This window comes from Eublepharis macularius, chromosome 4 (assembly GCF_028583425.1).
Source record: "Eublepharis macularius isolate TG4126 chromosome 4, MPM_Emac_v1.0, whole genome shotgun sequence".
Classification (NCBI taxonomy): Eukaryota; Metazoa; Chordata; class Lepidosauria; order Squamata; family Eublepharidae; genus Eublepharis; species Eublepharis macularius.
Genome location: NC_072793.1, coordinates 15,978,952 through 16,003,232, shown reverse-complemented (window position 1 = coordinate 16,003,232; position 24,281 = coordinate 15,978,952). Strand labels below are relative to the sequence as shown.

The 24,281-nt window shown below is 44.9% G+C and overlaps 1 protein-coding gene across 1 annotated transcript in view; it reads right to left on the bottom strand.

The window, feature by feature from the left end:
* Positions 1-20,732, bottom strand: part of GNA13 (G protein subunit alpha 13) — a 56,908-nt gene extending 36,176 nt beyond the window's left edge. The window contains exons 1-2 of the mRNA XM_054975950.1: positions 20,420-20,732; positions 12,770-12,996 (exon numbers count right to left, since the gene is read on the bottom strand). Coding sequence (XP_054831925.1) covers positions 12,770-12,996; positions 20,420-20,702 — 510 coding nt within the window. The 5' untranslated portion in view covers positions 20,703-20,732. The remainder of the gene's footprint in view (positions 1-12,769; positions 12,997-20,419) is intronic.
* Between the last annotated feature and the right edge of the window lie 3,549 nt (positions 20,733-24,281).

Here is a 24,281-nt window from a genome sequence, read left to right as displayed (position 1 = left end):
TACTCTCTTGAACTGGACAGAGTTTGTGTGATTATTTTCAATCTACTGACAGGATTTCTGGAAATTATTAGGAGTTGCAGTTACTTAGCTCTTCACAAACAAAATTCAAGATGATATGAAATGGAACATTAAAACAATGTAACTGATAATCATTTCATTGATTAAAATGAATGGTTCTCACTAATTTCAAAGGGAACCAAAGAAACTGATCTTTATTCCTAGCAAGTATGCATTGTATTTTATTACAATTACAGAAGACAGCCTGATAGTACAGTCATTCTACTAAGCATTTGTGCCTAGAAATGTCAATTCTTCCTAACAGTCACAAGCAAGGCTCATTTTGAGGGGGAACGCACAGGAATACAGTTCCGGCAGTTCCCCAAAGAGGAACTGAGAGGAACCGCCCACCTGAATCTTGGCCATTTTGGGCCCGTTTCGGCCTGGATTGTGGCCGAAATGGCCTGGAGCGAGCTTCTGACAGGTGGTGGATCACTCTCCTGCTCATCAGCGGCCCGATCCTGACCATTATGGGCCCCTTTTCAGCTATTCTCAGCCCCTTTTCGCCATTTTGAGCCCAATTTTGGCCCTGAATGGCCAGGATTGGGTCCAAAACAGCCAGAATAGGTGATGTCAGGGGGTGTGGCATATGTAAATCAGTAATACTAATGACACACTTCTGGTAATGGCAAAAGGCACGACATATGCTAATGAGTTATGCTAATGAGTTCCTCCAGCTCTTTTTCTACAAAATGACCCCTGGTCACAAGCCCTACTCAGCTGGCTCTTGGGCACAAACGTTTCCCATTCTTCTCTAGTAAAATGACAGATCAACCTAGAGTCTTATAATTAAGATTTGCTTCATTATCAGTTTCAGATTTCCTTACAGAAAAGCCAGATCTATTAACTACCCATTCAAATAACTACCCATCTAATAACTACCCATTCAAAGTGCAGTTTATCATTTTATTTATAGTCCACCTTTCTCACTGAGTCTCGAGGTGGATTCCACAGCGTAAGTCAGTATGATCAACAGCTGAGACATTCCATAAATAACAGAATAGAATATGGATTGCAGAAACCTCACAATTAGGCTTCATCTTTATGCGAGGACAATTGCAAGCAGGCCCTTGGAAGCACTCTTCCACCTTGCGGAAATATTTTGACACTCAACCATATTAAGAATCGCATGCAGGGCTTTTTTTCTGGGAAAAGAGGTGGTGGAACTCAGTGGGTTGACCTCGGAGAAAATGGTCACGTGGCTGGTGGCCCCGCCCCCTGATCTCCAGGCAGAGGGGAGTTGAGATTGCCCTCTGCACCATGGCGCGGAGGGCAATCTAAACTCCCCTCTGTCTGGCGATCAGGGGGCGGGGCCACCAGCCATGTGACCATTTTCAAGAGGTTCCGGAACTCCGTTCCACCGCATTCCACCTGAAAAAAAGCCCTGATTGCATGTACACCTGAAAAAAAGCCCTGATTGCATGTACACCTGACACAAAGTAGCAGTGGAAGAAGGTAAAAGAGAAAGACTAGCCAGCCATGAACAGGATCTAGATGCCTTCATTTGAACAGCTACCTGTCCTGCGCTATGCATGTATGAATCAGGTCAGTTTCGTTCAGTTATTCATTGTATTTCCATTCTCTGAGAGCTATCTGAACCTTTCGAGTCACTCCAAATACATATTTACATAACCTATTTGAGGTTACAGCATATTTACACAATAGTTCCTTACAACTTGAGGAAACATGACCTATTGTTCGCATCTCAGAATAGCTCACATCAGCTTAGAGTTAAAGACAAATTAACAAAAAGCCTTAAGGTTGTGTAACAAGCTTGCAAGTGAAATCAATGGAACATAGTTTTAAACTACATACAGGACATAAATTCCAGAGAGGTCATTACGTTTGTCTTCTGTACCAAGAAGACTTGTGGCACCTTAAAGACTAATGACAAGCTTTATATTTGTACAACGCCTTATTTTTTTTAGCTGCCTAAGAGTAAACATTATCGCAGCATGTTTTAGAGAACTGGAACTGCCTCATACTCTGTGTTAATATACAGAATCACTTTTGTTGTCCATTATTTTTTTACCATATTTCTGCTTTAAACTAAGAATTTTCTGATACTTCCACAATGAAAAAAATATATTCTCCGGACTTCAACAAAATAAGGGTTAAACAACTATTTTCAATCCAGAACATTAAGAAAATTATTTTAATATGTGACTGTTTTTATACTTTAACTATCTGCAAGCCATTACTAGCCCCACTGGTGGAGAATTTGGAACAGACATGATTAAAACTAAACAGCAGCAAATTAGTCTATCTATCTATCTATCTATCTATCTATCTATCTATCTATCTATCTATCTATCTATCTATCTATCTATCTATCTATCTATCTATCTAAAGCAAGTGTCCTGACTGACTCATCAACGCCCAGCTCAAACCCCTGGACCTAAAAATGTGAAATTTGGGGAGAATGTTCCTTTCGTGATGTAGAGGCTCACTAAGAAGGGATTTTAAGAAATTCACCCCCTAAGGGGGTAAAAAGGGGTAAAATGTGTTTTCCCAAAGGGATACTGCTTGTGTGTGTGGCTGGCACACAGAAGCAGTATCACCAACTCGGCCACTCTTCCCTGAGGTCATTTGCATATGCGGCCTGATTGGTCATCACCCTATTTTAAACAGTATGCAGCTGCAGTTGGGAGTCACTGAATGTGTCCTGAGGTAAAAATACACCTCCCAGTCTTCCCCTCTAGGATTGCCAATCTCCCTGTGGGGCTTGATTTTCCTGTGTGGCTGGCTGGCAGGTTCCTGCCTGCTCACAGCCACCCCCTCCCTGATGGGTCAGCTGTGGAACTCTTGTGTTCTGAGGTAAAAATCAGGTAAAGGAAACTGCAGATAGTTGAAGAAAGATAGTACAAGATTCCTAAAAAGGGATTTTATATAAAAGTCAGTATGGCAACTGAGTTTTTAAATGTTCATGGGGAGATGGTGAATGACCTTTCTAGGGGCCATTTCAATGTGAACCTCTCACACGAACCTGCCGAAGTGCCCACCACACCACCCCTCCAACTCCAACTCCACCTCACACTTCTCGCAGCCATCACCTCTTACTGCTGCCAAGAAGCCTTCTGGCAGACATCGTGCAAGAGGAAGGAAGCAACTTAGAGATGCAGCAAAGAAATATGCACATCCTACTCCTGAGGTTCACCAAGCAGCAGGGGCCAAGTACCAGCAAGATCACACCGAGGTGCACAGAGCGGCAGTCTCTCTCTATGAGCAAAGCAATCCTGGAAGATGAGTAGAGATGCGCTCGCTTCCATGGAAGGCTCACTCAGGCATGACATATGATCCTTCACTACCTTTAAGCTGCCTCTTAACCTCATCCATGCAGAAATACCCCGTTCAACATTTCAAAACAAAGCAACATGGCCCAAGTGCTGTGGAACTATATGCTCATTGTTTGGGATGAGAGCACCATGGCGCTTAAGGGGTGTTTTGAGGCACTGAGCATAACCCTCAAAGATGTTAGGGGCAACAAGAAAGTGATGGAGGGAGTCACTGTGCTGCTGGCTGGAGACTTCTGGCAGACTCTGCCAGTAGTCCCACGGGGAACTCGAGCTGACGAGGTTACCATGTGTGTCAAGGCATCTTATCTGTGGCCCCTCATCAGGAAACTCTCACTAAGAAAGAACATGAGGGTCCACTTGAGAGGCGAGGTGAACGCCTACTAAAAATAGGGGACAGAGAGTATCCCAAGTCCAAGGGAAAGGTGACCATCCCTGCAGACCTGGACACAGTAGTGATGACCCTAGCAGAACTAACAGCCACGATATACTCTGATATCATCACTCTCACAGAGAAGTCCATAGACTGGCTGTGCAAGCATGCCGTTCTGACCCCCAAGAATGACAAGGCTGCCATCATTAATGAAACACGACTTCCTCAAAGGGGTAGAAATGGAGTACAGATCTGTGGACTCAGTGGTGCAAATGGATGATGTAGTCCACTACCCTGTGGACTTCCTCAACATGCTCAACCCTCCTGGCTTCCGAGCCCACAAGCTTCTCCTCAAAGTGGGGGCTCCAGTGATGCTGCTCCAGAACCTCAACCCTCCCAAACTCTGCAATGGAACCAGACTGCGAGTGAAAGCCCTCCACAGGAACATCATCGAGGCCACATTGTTCACCGGTAGTGCTCAGGATGGGGGAGGTCGGTGTTCATATCATGCATACCATTCATACCATCAGTTAACCTCTTCGAGTTCAAGAGACTACAGTTCCCCCTCAAGGTCTGCTTTGCTATGATGATCAACAAGTCCCAGGGCAGATACTGAAGGTGGCAGGAATTGACTTGAGGGAGGACTGCTTCTCTACATGGCCTGCTCCAGAGTGAGCTGACCCAGCAACCTGGTGATCCTAGCACTTGAGGGAAAAACCACCAATGAGGTCTACAAAGAGGTCCTTCAGTAGAAAAAAAAGGTTGTATTTTTTTTCACTTTATTTACTGCACTATAATCTTTTCCTTTTAAAATCTCTTCAATAAATGTTACATTCATCAGTTTTTGGCATCAACACGCTTCGCTTTATTCAAACATCTTTGTGAAGCTCTGGTACTATGTTATTATACTACAAAACCAACTAAAAAAAAACCCCACAAACTAAAAATGTTACATACCCATAAATATTATAACTGGATTTAAAGTAGTTAAATACCGTAACAAAGCTTGGATATCAAGCTAGTCTATATATATAAAAACAAGTGTCCTGACTGACTCATCAATGCCCAGCCCAAACCCCTGGACCCAGAAACATGAAATTTGGGGAGAACATTCCTTTCATGATGTAAACACCACTAAGAAGGGATTTTAAGAAATTCGCTCCCTACGGTGGAAAAAAGGGGGAAATGTATTTTCTCAAATGGATACAGCTTCCCTGTGTGGCTGGCAGGCTGCTGCCTGCTTGTGCCCCCGCCCACTGCCAGCTCAGCCACTCTTCCCTGATTGGGCCAGCCTTTCAAGGTCATTTGCATATGCAGGCTGATTGGGGCTCACAACATTCCACACCTCATCTCACTTCACCAGACAGTTGGAACACAGAGGTCATTTGCATATGCGGCCTGATTGGTCCTCACCCTCCACATTCTAAACAGTATGCAGTTGCTTTTGGGAGTCATTGAATGTGTCCTGAGGTCAAATGCACCACCCAGTCTTCCCCTAAAAGTTCACTAGGGTTGCCAATCTCCCTGTGGGGGCAGGCTTTCCTGTGGGGCTTGCAAGCGCCCACTTGCCTGCATCCTCCTCTCTCTGACTGGTCAGATGTGGAACTCTGTGTTATGAGGTAAAAATCAGGTAAAGGAAACTGCAGATAGTTGAAGAAAGATGGTACAAGTCTCGTGAATAGGGATAACACGCTTCACTTTATTCAAACACCTTTGTGAAGCTCGGGTACTATACTATTATACTACAAAACCAACACACACATACATACACACACCAAAAAATGTTACATACCCAGAAGTATTATAACTGGTATCAAGCTAGTCTTATATATTTGCTACAAACCAAAAACCAAAACCAAGGAAGGCCTACAGTGGCAAGTCCTGAAATGTCTACATTCTCACTGTACAATGACAAGACAAGGAAATAATAATAATAATAATAATAATAACAACAACAACATTCGATTTATATACCACCGTTCAGGACAACTTAATATCCACTCAGAGCAGTTTACAAAATATTATCCCCACCACAAAACAGCCTGTGAGGTGGGTGGGGCTGAGAAAGCCGCAGAGAGCTGTGACTAGCCCAAGGTCACCGAGCTGGCTTCAAGCAGAGGAGTGGGGAATCAAACCCGGCTCTCCAGATTAGAGTCCTGCTGCTCTTAACCACACCACCAAACTGGCTCAAAGTAGTCAAACTTAACAGCAATGCAACAAAAAGAGTAGCTAGTAGTGGTTTAACCTAAAAACCTAAAGTTTCTCTGCAAAATCAGCTCTTTTGTGGCACTTAATTTATAAAACAATCATACAGAAGCAATAAAAGGAAAGTAGCTGCATAGGTAACTAAACCATTTTCAGTTTATAAAGGAAGGGCCTCAACAAACTTCAAGAGCGAGACTAAAAGCCCCGGATTGTCCACACACACAATAGGCAAAAACTCCTGTGTCCGTAAACAAAAATGCCTCAAAGTCAGTACTTAAACACATATATAAAACATACATGTAAACAGTCTATCTACATGTATTGTCGAAGGCTTTCACGGCCGGAGAACGATGGTTGTTGGGGGTTTTCCGGGCTGTATTGCCGTGGTCTTGGCATTGTAGTTCCTGACGTTTCGCCAGCAGCTGTGGCTGGCATCTTCAGAGGTGTAGCACCAAAAGACAGAGATCTCTCAGTGTCACAGTGTGGAAAAGATGTAGGTCATTTGTATCTACTCAGGAGGGGTGGGGTTGAGCTGAGTCATTCTGTAAGAGTTTCCCAGGGTGTGGAATGCTAATGGCGGGAGGCTTCACTGTATCCTGAGGAGGTTCTTTTGCATATGGATTGGTGCTTGATGTGCTAATCTTCTCTGCAGGGCTATTGTCGGGTGTGGAGTGTTTTGTTGGCCTGGTGTTTTTCAGAACTGGAGCCCGTGCTCTGTTCATTCTTAAGGTTTCTTCTTTCCTGTTGAAGTTTTGCTTATGCTTGTGAATTTCAATGGCTTCCCTGTGCAGTCTGACAAAGTAGTTGGAAGTGTTGTCCAGTATTTTGGTGTCCTGGAATAAGATACTGTGCCCTGTTTGAGTTAGGCTATGTTCAGCCACTGCTGATTTTTCAGGCTGTCCAAGTCTGCAGTGTCTTTCATGTTCTTTTATTCTTGTCTGGATGCTACGCTTTGTGGTCCCGATGTAAACTTGTCCACAGCTGCAGGGTATACGGTATACTCCTGCAGAGGTGAGGGGGTCTCTGCTGTCTTTTGCTGATCGTAGCATCTGTTGTATTTTTCGGGTGGGTCTGAATACTGCTTGAAGGTTATGCTTTTCCATAAGCTTTCCCATCTGATCAGTAATTCCTTTGATATATGGCAAAAATACTTTTCCTGTAGGTGACTGTTTTTCCTTGGTTGTTTGATTCATCCTGGGTTTGATTGCTCTTCGGATTTCATTTCTGGAGTAGCCATTTGCCTGAAGTGCGTGGTTTAGATGATTAATTTCCTCATTGAGAAAGCGCGGCTCACATATCCGTCTTGCACGATCCACTAATGTTTTCATTATGCCTCTTTTCTGTCGGGGGTGGTGATTGGAGTTTTTGTGTAAGTACCGATCAGTGTGAGTTGGTTTCCTGTAGACCTTGTGACCTAACTGAAAGTTTGCTTTGCGGATGACCAAGGTATCCAGGAATGAGAGTTTTCCCTCACTTTCTTTCTCCATTGTGAATTGTATGTTCAGGTGGATGTTGTTGAGATGATTCAAAATGACCTACATCTTTTCCACACTGTGACACTGAGAGATCTCTGTCTTTTGGTGCTACACCTCTGAAGATGCCAGCCACAGCTGCTGGCGAAACGTCAGAAACTACAATGCCAAGACCACGGCAATACAGCCCGGAAAACCCCCAACAACCATCAGTCTATCTACAATTGTCAAGGTTGTTGTGCTGCAAAATCAATCATGTTAGAAGGGCTAAAAGTGAAATTCGAAGCACTGACAGACCCCAGCGCTCACTTCAGTTGCCCAAGGAAGAACTGAACTCCTTCCTGTGCATTTGGCTCCTCAGTACGGGCCAGGTCTGTACATGGTGTATTTTGCCTTCTTTTGCTAACCTGCCATAAACAGCTGAAGCAAAACTGAAACTGTGACTACTTTGTGTTTCATTTTCCTCAAACATGCGGAGCAGCGGCTCGCTTCTTCTCTTGAGCTGGAGAAGGTACCAATGTTGGCTAGTGCTTTTGTTATTATCTAGTGCTTTTTATTAGTCTGAACTAGTTACTTTATGCTTATGAATCAGATTTTGCTTAACCTGAAATGGAAATCGTAAGCAGAGCTGAGAGCAACGGCAAAGCGGAAAGTGTCACAACTGCCTCAGCAAAAGATAAACCCTGTCAACGTAACACTGGCAGAGGCCCAGTTCTTTGGGTATCCTAAAAACAGTGTTCAGTTGTAGTTTTAATTTCTTCCCTTAAATGTAAACAAACAATTTAAGGAAATTATGCGCTTTTGTCTTCATATTCTTTACAAGTATTCCAACAGAATAATTTCCACATAAAGCTATAAAACTATACGTGCTTAATTCCATTTCCCCCCTAACGGAATATTCTAGTTCAAATACTGTGTGGCTGTTGGGAAAACTTTTGATATATTTATACTGCACATAAAAGTAACATAATTTTTTTAGTTCCGTTTACTAAATATGAGATGATCTTCCGTGTGTCCTACTGAGGCAGAATGTAAAGTATAAAAAGAGCTAAACGAGTAAGATCACATTATTTAAAACACTGGAAATTTTTCTGAGGAAAAAACCCACACCACTGCTTAAAAACACCTGAACAGAAAGAAAATTAAGTTGATACACAAAACACTAGCGATGAACAACAGGTTGGAACCAGCTTGTGCAAGAAGAACTGCATTTCTACTCATGGAAGAAACATTTGGATCCAACACAATATATTCAGTGAGATCTAGCACACATGACCTCAAAACACAAAGGGTGAGACTGAGATATGAAATACAGTGAATTTGGAATGCTGAGGGTTAAAATTTTATTCAGTGTCATGTAATATATGAAAGCAACAAGAATATGCAAGATTCAAGTATAATTAGATCAGGACCGGATGTATTTGAACTATAAATCTTTTAAATCATAAAGAAGTCACGTCACCCTGAGCATTTGTTGTTTTGTGTGTTCCTAAACTCCCTTCCTTTGCTGTAACGGAAGCTTGACTTAAGAAAAGTACACTGGTAACCTACAGGCTGCAGGCAGTCCCATACGAAGTTCCTCCAGCCTGAAAACACTTATTTCAATAGGCTTAGATTGGAGGAGCTTTGCATAGGATTGCACGATTAGATTCGGCACAGATGTAAAACCAGGGACAGGAGGCAAACCAGAGAACAAGATGCTTTAAACGCCTGCCCTGTCCCGCACCTCTTTAGAGGAGATCTCCCCACCTTAGTTTGTCAATACATGTCTGGCTGTCCAGAGAACGTGGGACCAATATCAAATATCTGGGTTTAATCAATCATTATATAATATTTTTTAAAACGGGATACCTCAGGGGTCCTTTAACCTACAATCCACTGCCAAGTCAAATGCCACCTTCCCTTATATAATGCATATGCTCCCCTTTCATGACATCCACAACATCTCAAAAAACCCTGACCTGCAAGTAGGAGACCATTAAAAACAAAAGAAAAGAGATACAACTATACAACGCTTCCTCCAGATAAATTACTCTCCACCTAAAAAGAAACAATCTTACATTTCTAATAGAAAAACTGACAACTTAGGGGCTCTCTGGAACTCCTTGGGGAAGGAATCCCGTAGCGCTCGAGTTGCCAGCAAAAAAGAATGGGTGCAAGTTGTGGCAAAGCGCAAAAGGAGGATTCGACCAAGAGGTGGCCTGGGAGAATCTGAGGTGGCAAGCAGGCGTGTAAGGAGCAAAAAGTTAAAACATTCTCCAGGCTAGACAACTTTATTTACACAACAGGCACACAGTTCCCAGATCTCAACAATGCATTCAAGGAGCCTGCTGTGCCTTGCACTCACGGGGTTAAATGTAAACCAACGATTCCTCTCGTTTCCAGGGTTGAATCAGTAACATGATTAGGGATTACTTCCCCTTTGAGACAGCGATCTCCATGTGGGAGGTGAGAGAGCAGTAGGTATTATTAGAAGGTAATTGGGATGGTTTACAACACACCCAACGTCACACTGATTTGTACGTATCTGATCACCTAAAGGATACTTTTGGAAATGTGAGTACAACAATATGTTTGAATAACATAGCGTCATTTTTGAAGAGACATATTGTGTTAAATCAATTTCAGAGACTGTGATTCTTTGATAAAAGATTTATATTGAAACGGGAGAATGTGAATCTAGACGACCCACTGGAGCAAGTATATTATCACAGCCTTTCCAGTTTGGAGTAAAATGACCAGCTAAAGTCCTCTACTTACACCGTGGAACTACCACCTGAAGAAGGACGAGTGTGCGTGGACTTTAGATGCTCTTTATTATGAATGTTTGAGCACCTTACAACTAGACTTGTGGAATGGAGCAATATATTATTGATTCATTGTGTATATTATTTGTGATACACCATAGGAGGACTTGCACTTTATTCCTTGGAACATACATTGCCCATTTCAGGAAGTAACTCAAGCTTGTTTTTGCACATACCACTTTTGAATTACTAGCACGAGTCACTTTAAGAGGGAGTTCCCAGCGTCGCATTATATTGTTTGTCTACAGAGAAACGTGTATGTTAGCATATGGAACTGATTTTTGATCATTTCTGAGTGTATTGCATATGAGACTGAATGACTCTCCTTAAATGACTTTTGAATATATTTTCAATTAAGGACTGAGTTTGTTTCTTGTGGCTAGTAAGATATCGTGTGTTGTTTTTTTGATTTGTGACTAGAGAAAGGGAGGTAGAGGGTTAAAACAACTGCCTGACAGGAGGATGATTGGCATGCTGCTCCCCCCTTCTGTGATTGGCTAGTGAAAAAGTAACAAATTAGAGCTGACAGGATTGCCAGGAGAGCTGATGGTTGGAACCTGACAAAGGAGGGTCAGACTAGGGTTGTCAGGTCCCCCAACCTCCCCCGTGGGAGACCGGAGCCCTGGCACCTGCCTTGTCTTCTTCCCCTTCGCGCGTGCGTGCAGCACGTGCACACTACCGGGCCTCCGCAATGATGTCACTTCAGGGAAGTGATGTCATTGTGCAGGCCGTGGTCACCCACGGAGCGCTCTTGCACTCTGCAGGGGGCCCAATCTGGTCCGAATCGGGCCCAAAACGGCCCAGATTAGACCATTGCCACGTGGGGGAGTGCTCACCTGCCTGGCGGCAGCCCAATTCAGACCAAATTGGGCCCAAAACGGCCAGGAGCACTCCCAGCAGCGGCCCAATCCTGGGTGTTTCAGACACGTTTAGGCCGCAGGAGTGCGCAGTGCCACCCGGGAGCACGCCGCGTGCCTGGGAGATCCATGCCTCCCCTGCCAGCAAGGTAAGTGGGGGCGGAGAGTGGTAGCAGGGGATTCCCCCGCCCCTAGTAGGGTACCGGCATCCCTGGGTCAGACTGAGATTCCTCTGTGTGAGGAAAAGGAGGGGAAAGTTTGCCTTTATTGTGTCAGCTTATGATCGATAAAAAGCTTCTAGTTGAAGAGCTAAACTAGGAAAACCAGCACTAATATTACTCGGACAAGCAAGAACTGGAAGCGTGTGACTAGCAGGGGAAGTGGGTAGTAAAAGGAGACTCTCCTTCAGTCAAAAGAACAGGGTTATGTCTTTAGTAGAAGAATAATTCCTGTCCAGTGTCTGGAAAGAGGGTTTAGACTCTGCAGAGTACCCTGGGTCTGTAGTAAAAGGGAAAGTGTGCTGTGTAAAAGTCGGTACACCTAAGCTTTGAAGTTGTCAAAGAAGGAAATCTGCAGTAAGAAATTTAAGTCTGAAAACACCAACCTCTCACATCTAAGAACTGTAGATATTTGAAACTAAGCTTAAGGAAGACTATTGTGCCTCATGCTAGTGAAGTGTTCTGATCAACAACCTAAATTTACTTGTTTTCCTTTCCCTGTCCATCTTCTTACCAATCCTGCCTGCTGAATAAATCTGCTATCTTTTTGAACTCTTCTTAGCCTCTAGTGTCATTTCAGGAGGGGGGGCTTCTGCTTTTAAACTTGGGCTGGGTAATAAATCAACTATATATATGTGCCTGAAGTGTGGGACAACAGGAACTTCTAAATTACCCACCAATACATGCTATGAATGGCTTCCCAGCCCCAGTAAACAACGTCATCAATTTTGGAGGGAAAACACTCCTCACAGAGGAGGAGTGAGCAGGGCCTTTATGTTATAACATTTTAAATGATATTTTAATATCTTAAATGTTTTAATACCTGTTGTCCATTGCTTTGGGGACACTTCATGGGTAGAAAGGCAGCATATACATTTTAAATAAAATAATAAATATTTTCTGAGTGTCATTTTAAATGCCTAGGGGAGAAATCTAGGGTCTGGGATTTTAACAGGGTGAATTTAAAACAATCCCACTTTGCTTGCTATCAGAAAGCACTGCAAATTGGGGAAAGGGGCTTATTAGGGTTCTCCTAATTTCCCAAATGCACCCAGTATATCAGGATTACTCCCCCAACTCATAGATCATAACTTGAGGGTGATGGCCTCCATTAAATCATTGGGACACAGAATACTATCATTTTTCCTGGACTGAAACCAAGCATATATTGACAGAGAAAGTGAAGGTCACTCTTATGCACTCCAAAACCTAAGATCAAATGCCAAACTCTGCTACTGCTCAGCCTTATGAAAACTAACTTTTCTGAATTGAAATCATGTCCAATTAGGCTATATATCTTTACTTACAACTTCAACTGCCATTTGTTAAAATTCATTTCAGGAAAATTTAATTGTTTTTATAATAGCAAAGAAATAGACCATCGTTTCATTTGCAATTTTTTCGAGTGTATCATCTCAAACAGCATTAAAAAGCATTAAAAGCAAGTGTATCATCTCAACAGCATTAAAAAGATCTGTGCATCTTACCAGCTGAAATTCTCTGCGCCTGTCATAGGCATGCTGGATACCACTATCTGCCCATAAGGCTCTTATTGCTAGAAGGTACTGTACGAAAACCGTGGTCTCCACCATCCCTTGTGCCACCATTACGGAGCGGGTATCAAAAGCCATCAGCTTGTCACCATTCTTCTGGTTAGCAGGATCTCCCCAGGGAATATGAAGTTTCTCTCGAGCATCCACAAGGACTCTTATACCTTCAACAAAATTGAAAGTCCATTTAGTTATCTAATAATGTTAATACTTTATATCAGACCAAATGAAATCTTCTCTCAGAGCAAACAACACGCAGAAAACGTAAGGACGCCAATCAAGAGACAGCTGTGTGCAATAACTGGGCAAAAATGCTTGCAGTGGACACAGTTAGCGCACAAAGATGTGAATATATTCCCATATCAAGAAATGGGTGAGAACATGTATCTTCTTTAGCCGTGTTCAAGGGTAATCCAAACAGCAATGGCCAGATGACTATTGCATGGCATAGGGTCCCACTGAGCTGGAAATAACAAGGTCCTGAAAAAACCCTTATAATCCATATTTTAAGGGTACATTTATTATTTGCAATGTGAATAATTCTGGCATCAATGAATATGCTAGAATATGAGATGACAGGATATTAAAGAGTTCAGAATTGTGACGGCCTACGGCTATAGACAGTAAACTCTTTTAACTTGGCTATTAAAGAGTTCAGTGTTTTCAATTATTGTGAACCGTATTTACCATCAATTCGAAAATGGAAAGTCATCAGCTTTGCAAAGAGCATGTTTAAAAGTTTCTTTCAAATAATCAACTATGGTTATCCTAACCCTAAATTTAGGCTCCAGCTATGTTGCTTAACTACAACATTCAGCACACTTAACGCCTTGACCCCAACACAATTATTTGGGGAAATGGTCCTGCAAATTCCAATACATCTAACATACACGGCCTTTATACATAAGCAAACAAAGAAGGGGAGCGGGAGATGTTTGGCAATGTTATTTAGATTTCAACATAGACATATGCAAATTACAGGCAGTGAGAGAGGCTAAGGCTGATACAATAAAAGTTGCAAGGTTTTTAAATTAATTAACATTTATTTAATTAACATTAACAAAGGTGGTTGTTGTGGATTTTCCGGGCTGTATAGCCGTGGTCTTGGCATTATAGTTCCTGACGTCTGAAACTCAAGACTGTCTTTCGGTGCTACACCTCTGAAGATGCCAGCCACAGCTGCTGGCGAAACGTCAGGGACTACAATGCCAAGACCGTGGCAATACAGCCCGGAAAACCCACAACAACCATCGTTCTCCAGCCGTGAAAGCCTTCGACAATACAACATTAACAAACTTCCTCCATCAGGCTTGTCCCACCATCCTGTTTTTTCATCTTGTCTTTAATTAACTCAGCACTGACTGCTGCCATCTGGAAAAATATCTCTTATACTTTTCTATGACAAGTGACTGTTTTTTATTGATTTTACGGAAAATGCATGTAATCGTGTTATGATGTTTTAAATGATGTGATCCGCCTTGAGCCCATTTGCGCGGAGGGTGCAATAGAAATCAAATGAAATAAATAAATAAAATAACCATCCCATTCAGCACAGTTACATAGTATAAGCACCAGGGGAAGAGTTGTACAAAATAGTAACGTTACAAGAACATTCAGGGTAATGTCACAGATATGAATTTGTTAGTCACAAAGATAGCATGCTATATATATTTTGGGCACATAGGCCATTTATCTCTCTTAAAAAATACCCAAAGCAGCTATCAACATAAAGTTTAGTTTAGTTTAGTTTATTCGGTGTTTAACCCGCCCTCCCCACACGTGGGCTCAGGACAGGGTACAACAGTCATAAAATACAATTGCATAGCAAATTCTACAATAAAATTCAGCAATTAAAATGATATATATACAAAAACCTGATATGGTTGGCTACACCTTCCTGCCCCCAGCATACAAAGAGGAGGCAGACAGACACACGAGCTGTACTCGAATACCGGAGACCGGTGGGAGGCTCGATGATGGTCCTGACGCTGGCCTCAACCGTAAGCCTGGTGGAACATTTCTGTCTTGCAGGCCCGCCAAAATGATACAAGATCCTGGTGGGCCCGAGTGTCCTCAGACCGAGTTCCACTAGGTTGGGGCCAGGACCGAAAAGGCCCTGGCCCTGGTCGAGGCCAAACGAGCGATCACCAGTAAGTTCTTACCCGCTGAACATCACAAGCACGCTACAAAAACAATCTTTAAAACAACAGCATCACAAAGCATAAAAACTATCAATCTAAATCAACTTTCAAAGGTCTTCCTGAATGAAAACATTTCCAATGTTCAAAGGAAGGCCTAGAAAGATGGTGCCATTCTAAACTTCTGAGGAAGGAACATGTGGAAACTGAGGGCTACTGCCAAAAAAACCCCACTGCCATTTTCTGTTTAGATCAGTGTTTCCCAACCAGTGGGTCAGGACCCAGAAACTGGTCAAAAAGCCTCTCCAAGTGGGTTACAGGACGGCCCTTCTTAATGGCTGCCTCTGCCACTGCGTTGCTCGTTTTCTCTCTTCTTCCTCCAGGCCAGCGTCTCACATTCTCACTTCCCCCACCCTTTGTAACAATGAGTGCAAAGGGGAGGGGGGAGCCAGCTGGCAACGAGTCACTTTACAAGTATACACATTTTCTTATGTAGAGTAAAATTCTGTGTGAAGCAGCTCCTATAAGAACCAACTCTGGTGCTTAATTTGCGGTAAGGCTTTGCCCTGTATTTTGGAAACTAAGATCTGACCCTAGACACATTATCTTCCATGTCATACATTAGCTGCTATTTTTTCTTCGCTGCATATGTACGTTCATGGATAAAGAATCAAGTAAAATGTGTCCTGATAATTACTAGAGTGAGTTTCTTAAAATCTTGAAGAGGAGTAGAAGGGGTAAGGGAGAAAGAGGGCGGTCAAAGGCTGGAATAGAGCCCTCACATGCAAAGGCTGCGTACTGCAGGATGTAACTTCTCTGGGGTTGTATTGTCGAAGGCTTTCACGGCCGGAGAACGATGGTTGTTGTGGGTTTTCCGGGCTGTATTGCCGTGGTCTTGGCATTGTAGTTCCTGACGTTTCGCCAGCAGCTGTGGCTGGCATCTTCAGAGGTGTAGCACCAAAAGACAGAGATCATCTGTCTTTTGATGCTTTTGATCTCTGTCTTTTGGTGCTACACCTCTGAAGATGCCAGCCACAGCTGCTGGCGAAACGTCAGGAACTACAATGCCAAGACCACGGCAATACAGCCCGGAAAACCCACAACAACCATCATTCTCTGGGGTTCATAGCAAGATATGGTGTTTTTGTTAAGTGTCTCAAAAACATATGGTTTGGCCACGGGGGGGAAAGGGAACGCTGGACTTGATGGACGCCAAGGTCATACTTCGCCTAGGGCACCAGAAAACCCTGGCCAGACCCTGACTGGGTCACTGTACCAAGTCAATTTGAACTTATCCAACAGGTTGGGAGCCACTGATTTAGATGCTGCAGTTCCCACAGCTCCTTGGTTCAAACCATACAACCTTGAAAACTCAAAAAGAATACTAACTTTAAAATAAAATTAAAAGCATAAAGTGCTTTAACGGCTATAAGACTGACAGCTAAAACGAAACCCCAAGGAGCCCTGGTGCAGTACAGTGACTAAGGACTAAACTATGAGCCAGGGAATAACCATCTAAAATTTCACTCAGTTGCCTCAGGCAAGCTGCTTTCTCAACCACAACCCCTTCCCTTGCAACTCAGATACTGGCTTGCCTGTGTTAAGGTGCTTCTCATTCATAATCTTGTTGTAATCCTGTTCTAAGAATTACAACAAGATTACAAACGTGAAGCACGTTGGATATCATAGCCACTCAAGGTGGAAGACATACCTGGTACCTGAACACCCTGAACTATTTTGGCATCAATGAATATCTCATTTATAGTTTATTAGGTACGTATATATTATTGTGAGATTACATGATGTCACTTGCGAGTTCCAGACAGCAAAGACTATACATGGTAACTTTAATCTGAAACTATTTCCTCCTCTTGCAACACACTATATATTAGTCTACAGTCTTAGTGTGCAAGCGAGAAATTATTGGAGATTGTTTTTAATGCAAAATACAGAATGATGATTACTAATCAGGGAGCTTTTCTGTTGCTTAGGAGAGTCTTCCAGTGTAAAATTTTCCAAAGAAAAAGGAAGCATTTATTGCTGACAGACGTAATGATGAAAAAACAATTCTTCTCTATTTTTTAAAGAAGCGCCATTACCATTCGTGTTAAACAAACTAAGCTATGTTCACCATCTGCAGCAAGTGTTCAAAATGTCACTGTTTAATTCCCCCAAAGACCTGCCATGTAATACTGCATCCGCATCTTTAAATCAGCCAGTATAATAACTGGGTTGAAAAAGGCCAAGGTCAAATGCTAGCAATTAAATTGGTTAAGACACAGGCACGTCCCGATGGCACTTTTATGCCTTAAAGAAATGCATGTAATCTGTGTAGGAGTTTAATAGTGCGGGGTAGCCCAGAAGGCAGATTTTCCTAGAACAAATTCTTAATATGACAGATAATATACAAGTGTCAGAGAACCTTTAACCCTTATGGTTGTGTATAGAAACAGTAACAAACTCTAAGAAGCCAAGAACATTAAAGCCCGATCAACTTTAGCAACTCAGATACGGATTTGTTGGTATGTAGAATGGTACCTTCAGGCTCATGGGAAACGGAGAATAGGACTGGCTCGCCCCAGTGTAGGGCTATAAGTGACTGCTGCATGAATTAAACAAATGCTGTATCAAGAATTAATCACCTGCAAGCTGCCCATCTTCCCAGGAGTATTATGTGGCCAGGAGCAGCACAGGGACCTCGGCACTTTTCAGAAGTGTAAAGCATGGGTACGCATTTACGGTTCAACATGTCTCTGAAGTGGCAGTCCCTTATCCATTTTAGCTTTAACGTCCATGATGCATACATTTATATACTTCATTTATAGTCCATCTTTCTCACTGAGACTCAATCAGTTAAAAAGCAACACATATAAACAGGCATTAGGAGCAGATTACAAAGTCAGAGAATGCATACATTTTGACAAATGAAACATTTTGAGTTTTACGGTATTTCTTTGTAAAATCAGTTATTTTGACATGTCAGCTAGTTTGTATCCTTCCTCTTTCCCCGCCTTAAAAAAATTGGGCTTGGCTTGAGCTACGAATAGTGACATGGTATAGTCTAAGATTCCAGTTTAAACCTGTTCAGTCTCGTTTCCATTTTTCCTGCTTCCTAACCATTTGCTATATTGTACGTGAGATAAGCCATTTTTGCTGGCGTGCAATCTGTTCAGTGACAAAAAGAATGATCAGTATAGAACATAAGTCTATTCTACTAACTTTCACTTCACAAGAAAAGACTTCAAGCAACAACAGCAAAGAGGTATCCCACATTGGACATGTTTGGAACAGACTTCTCATGCCTCACTTTGCTGTCAGAATGTTTTTAAAAATTCCTTGTAATGTGTTCACCAATCTTTCCCAATTGTGTAATTGGGAAAACTCTCCTTGCTTACTCTTCTTCTGACCCCCATTTTCATATCTTTTCAAGTAATATAAAAATTAGATATATTATGTCCATATATTATTAACATGCAAAGCAAAGTTTTTATCAACCTGTTACTGCTAAAACGAAAAAAGGCAGACTAATGCTATGCGATTTCTGACTGTGCCTTCTACTCAAAGTGGACCAGGTTCAACTCTGCTCTAATACAGGCCATCATGAGGGCATCCTCCACTGAGTTTCCACCCCATTATCTTGGATCTTTTGGTTTCCTATCCCTCCAAACCGGCCTCTCTCGTTATTTCTCATGATATATTTTGACTGCTGGTTGCAGAAGTTAGCTGTGTAGGGCACTGAACCCATTTGGAAGTCAATATTGCCTACTTTGATGACAGTTGTGCATAATCTCCAGCATAGAGGGATTTTCCCAGCACATGCTCCTTGAGATAGAGAAAGCGGGCACTGGGCCTAGGCCCTTCCATATGTAAAGCATACCCTCTTCTACTGAGCCATGGGCTGTCTTGATTAGCCTTTTACAATTTACACTTGAATGAAAACTGATAAAGAGTTTTACATTTATGACTTCAGAGCCTTCCAGCTGCACTCTACTGGCCACAGCTTGCTACACTGTGTTCCCCTAGCTGTCACACCCCCTCCCAAAGCCCAATGACCATTCTCTCCTTGTGGCTTCACAGATCAATCCTTTCACACGACACCATCACAGCAGTTTCTATGGGAAGCCACGAAGCCCATGTGCGCCAGGGTCCCAGCCACATCCTCCAATACCGCTGCTCACAAAACCACGCTCTGACGTTGGCTTCAACAGCCACTCCCAAGCTGCCACCCCAGAAAAGATCACGCTCCGTCCCAGCCCACCCTCTACCCAAGTGGGCCTCTAAACGTAAGCCCACTTACCCTTCCACATCACTTGTTGCGTAGTTATCTCCTCACAGCTTACTCTAGTGTGTGTCCCTCCCCAGCGTGCCACAGGGAATCCTCCGAAAATCACACACAGTGGTGGGGGGCAGCAGAACTGCCTCAGAAGTGAGCACAAAAGATATCTTAACAGTCTGTCAAATAGTTTTGGTGAATTGGGACGGCCTATGGCTATAGACAATAAACGCTTTTGATTGATTGATATAGTTTTAGGTGGGTAAGTGTTAGGGTTGCCAGCTCCAAGTTGGGAAATTCCTGGAGATCTAGGGGGTGAAACCTGGAGAAAGTGGGTTTGGAGGGAGGGAAAGGACCTTGGCATGGCATAATTCTATAAAGTCTACTCCCCAAAGTAGCCATTTTCTCCAGATGAACTGATCTCTGTGGCCTGGAGACCAGTTGTAATTCCAGGAAATCTCCAGCCACTACCTGGAGGCTGGCAACCCTAGTAAGCGTGTTGGTCTGCAGTAGAAGAGCAGGATTTGAAGGGCACCTCAGAGGCCAACAAGATTCCCAGGGGGTGAGCTTTTGAGAGTCAGAGCTCCCTGCTTCAGATACAAGGAGTGGAGATCTCCAAGCCTTTATATCCCACACAGGAAGGGGGATCTAAAGGCTCAGGCATCTCCACTCGAAAGACGGGAGTGCTGGCGCTCAAAAACTCACTCCCTGGAAATCTTCAAGAGTCCAACAGCACCCATAAGACTAACAAAACTGGCGGTTGGGTATGAGCTTTCCTAAGCCACAGCCCGCTTCTTCAGATACAGGCACCTGAAGCAAAATAGTAAAGAGTCACCAGTGGCCTCTTTAAGACTGCCGCATAAGCTTCCGAGGGCCACAGCTCTCTTCGTCAGATGCGTGCGGTTCTTCTACAAAAAAAAAGCCGGTTGATCGTAAAGGTGCTAACGAGCTCTTCACTATTTTGCAACTGCAGATGAACACAGCCCACCCCTGTGGAGCTGAAGAAGAGCGCTGTGGCTCGCGAAAGCTCGCCCCCTGCCCGCAACGGGGTGAGTCTGCGTAGGGGCCCCTGCCCTAAAGAGAGGCGATCACCCCGGGAGTCTCGCCGTCCCCCCAGGCCGCCCCGCGCCCCTTCCGCGCCGCGCGGCTCCCCTGCCCCGGCCGCCCCCTCCTCACCCTTGATGACGTTGCTGTAGATGGTGGCGCGGAACTCCTCGCGCGCGGCGCGGTCCCAGTCCTGCCCGTGGATGATGCGCATCTGCTTGAGGAAGGTGCTCTTGCCGCTCTCGCCCGCGCCCAGCAGCAGGATCTTGACCAGCCGCTTGACGTAGGTCTTCTCGCGGTACAGGCACCGGTCGATCTCCTTGGACTTGCGCTGCTGCTCGGCCTCGCTGCTGTTCAGCAGGCAGCCGGGGAAGCAGCCCGACAGCGGGGACCGCGACGGCAGGAAATCCGCCATCTTAGCGAGCTCGGCCAGGCAGGGAGCGGCCGCCGCGGCCCTGGCGCTGCTGTGCGGCTGCGCGCCAGCGGCCAGGGCGCGCGGGCGGGGGCACGTGACGCCGGGGCGCCGCTCGGGAGGCGTCACGTGACGGGCGAGCCACCAGGCGCTTCCTTCCCCCGCCCCGCCCCCTTGGGGACAGTGACAGCGCCGGGGCGGCGCAACGGTGGGGGCAAGCCACGCCCTTCGCCCCTCGGCGCCGCACCGCCCTTGGAAGCGAGAGGCGGGCCTGAGGGGAGGGGCGCGTCTTCTTCCGCGTTGCTCTGAGGCCGGTTCCCCTCACGGCGCTCTCCGCCTGCCCTGCAGCGCTGGCGCTTGCCCCGTGTTAGGAAGGATGCCAACCTCCAGGGAGCGGCTGGAGATCTCCCGGAATCACAACATCTCCAGGCAACAGAGACCAGTTCCCCTGGAGACAATGGCTGCTTTGGAGGGTGGACTCCAGGGCATTATACCCTGTTGTGGCCCCTCCCGCCCCCAAATTCTGTTCTCTCCATGCTCCACCTTTCAAATCTCCAGGAATTTCCCAACCTGGAGCTGGCAACCTATGGCGTTATACCTTGCTGAAGTCCCTCTCCTCCCCAAGCCCCACCCTCTCCAGGCTGCCTCACCACCAAATCTCCTGGAGTTTCCCAACCTGCCCCTGGCAACCATATGAAACAAAACAAAACCGGAAGTCTGCCCAACCAACCGGAGGTATAGCGAATGAGCAAGAAACAATCTCACTTAAAGAGAAAGTGAGAGGATATTTATACAGCGTAAAGTGCCAAGGGCATCAGCTTAATGTACTCCTCTTGTAATCGCACAAAAAGTTGTCATGCAAATACTTCCTATAAACACAATACATGGAACAGGAAATATTTGCCTATAACCTTTTTGGGTGATTACAAGATGAATATATTTATCTGATGCCCTTGCCACTTTACACTGTACAATTTTTATGTCATTTATAGTCCATCTTTCTCACTGAGACTCGAGACGGATTGCACAGTGTGAGATTAGTACAGTCAGTTTCAAGGACATTTCCATAAACAATGCCATAGGGTAAATAAACACAATTTTACAAAGTAAGAATCCAGTACAGAGTTGAAGAAATATTCTATGATTTTCTCTTGAAGTGAGATTATTGTTCCTCATTCACTCACGATCCCTCCCCTGGAGAAAATGGCTGCTTTGGAGGGTGGACTCTATAGCATTATTCTCTGCCGAAGTCTCTCCCCAAATCCAGTGCTCCCTAGGCTTCATTCCCAAATAATGATGATGATGATGATGATGATGATGATGATGATAAATGTGCTTATATAGCACTCTTCTAGACAGCTTAGTGCCTCACCCAGAGCGTGAACAAGTTAGTGTTGTTATTATCCCGGCAATGTTGCTGGGGAGCTGAGGCTGAGAGGAGTGGCTTACCCAAGGCCCCCTACTCAGCTCATGGCAATTGTGGGATTCAAGACAGCAGAGAGCTGATTCACAGCCAAACCCCTTAACCACTGCGTCTCCAGGAATTTCCACACTCAAAGCGGAGAACCCTTTTGAGGAGACCTCCATAGTGTTGGATACCAAGAGAAAGGTTTAAGTGAGCCAGACCTCAGCGCTGTCAACCTTCACCCATTGAAACGAAGCTCAGAGCATGTCGAGAGTGCATTCATGTCCTTTCTTAACAAATACATCTGAGATTCATATTCTTTTTGTTGTTGTTGGCTTTTTTATATCCCCGAGATTCATATTCTTGTGGTCTCTTGGATGCAGTCAGAGTTCACTGGTAGTGTTCAGGTCTGACCCTGTGGGAAATGCTGAGTGACCTGATAGTAGGGTTGCCAGCTCCAGGTTGGGAAATTCCTGGAGATTTTGGGAGTGGAACCTGGAGAGGATGGGGATTGGGGAGGGGCCTCATTAGGGTGTAATGCCATAAGGTCCACCCTCCAAAGCCACCATTTTCTCCAGGGGAACCAAGTGCAATGGCCTGGAGATCAATTGGAATCCCAGGAGATCTCCAGCCACCACCTGGAAGCTGGCAAGCCTACTTGATAGACTCCTACCCTTTTGAACACCGACATATCCAGGACCACCCTCAGAGATTTAAAGGGAATTATAATAGTCCGAAAGGCAGGTGAGACTTTGCATGGCCATGTGAGGGTCACAGGGCCTGTTTCTATTACTGGAAGTCACTGATCCACTGGAGAGGAGGTCTGTATTGAAGATAGGGTTGCCAGCTCCAAGTTGGGAAATTCCTGGCAATCTGGGGGGGGGGGGTGAAACCTGGAGAAAGTGGGGTTTATGGAGGAAAAGGACCTTGCCATGGTGTAATTCCATAGAGTCCACCCCCCAAAGAAGCCATTTTCTCCAGGTGAACTGATCTCTGTGGCCTGGAGACCAGTTGCAATTCCGGGAGATCTCCAGCCACTACCTGGAGGCTAGCAACCCTAATTGAAGAGCATGCCTAACTCTCAAGGGTGCAGCAGAGACTGGGTCTGAGGGTGGTTGTTACTGAAGCAGCTGAAGATGCAGAGGTCTCTCCCTGGACCCACGGTCTACACCCCGTGCAGGCCGTGTTCAGGTTGCTGACTGGTGTTCTGAGAGCAGGAGAGGGCAACATTTACCTACCAGGGCAGATAACAGTCACCCACGATCACAGGCCTGCGACTTATTCCTGGAAGAACAGGCCGCTGTGCTGAAGGAACTGTGTGGCCTCTGTAAGGTCCTGATCGCCTGCAACCACTAATATTCTGTAAGCACGGGTGGGCCGTTTACAGCATCACTGAGACGAGCGGAAAAATCCTCCTTGGAGTTATATCCAGCCACAGATCCTGGTAGCTGATGTAGCTCCAATAGCAGGTGCTTGAGAATCTAGCAGTGCCTGGACCGTGGTAGGGTACATCAGAGTGGAGGTAGCTTTCGCTGAAGGGCTCCACCTGCCATGCCATTTGTGTGTGTGGGGGGGGGGGTGTCTCAGGCACTCATGAGGAATCAACCAGCCTTTCCCCCGTGCTCCATGTTTCTATTGTTTCCGAGCTGTTTCCCGGGGCTTTCCCCTTCCTCACGCATTTTCTTGCTCTTCTGCTGAAATAGCATCTCAGCATAGGCTGTCCTGCACCCTCCCGCCACAACTCCTGTGTGCAGTGGTGTGGCCTGTGGTGCTCATGCCCCCCCCCCTTGGTTCTTGCAGACTGCTTACACCATGTGGGAAAATAAACTGGAGAGCCTCTGCCTATTTCCTCCTTGGAACAGTGGTGCTTGCGCCCATAATGATGTGACTGTCGGCCATTTTCCCAGCCGGGAAGCCAGAGCACTGTCCCAGCTTTGCTCAGACTGTGGCAAAACACTGGGTAGATACCTTTGACTGTGCTCTTTCTCCAGTCCATGTGTCAGCCACTGCTTTGGAGGCCTCGTTGTTCAGGTCTGGCTCCTGTGAATTCCGTGGGTAAGGTTGCCAACTTTGAGTTGGGACATTCCTGGAGATGTTGGAGATGGAGCCTGGAAAGGGCAGGATTTGGGGAGGGGAAGGGTCACAGAAGGGTATAAATCCAAAAAGTCCACCCTCCA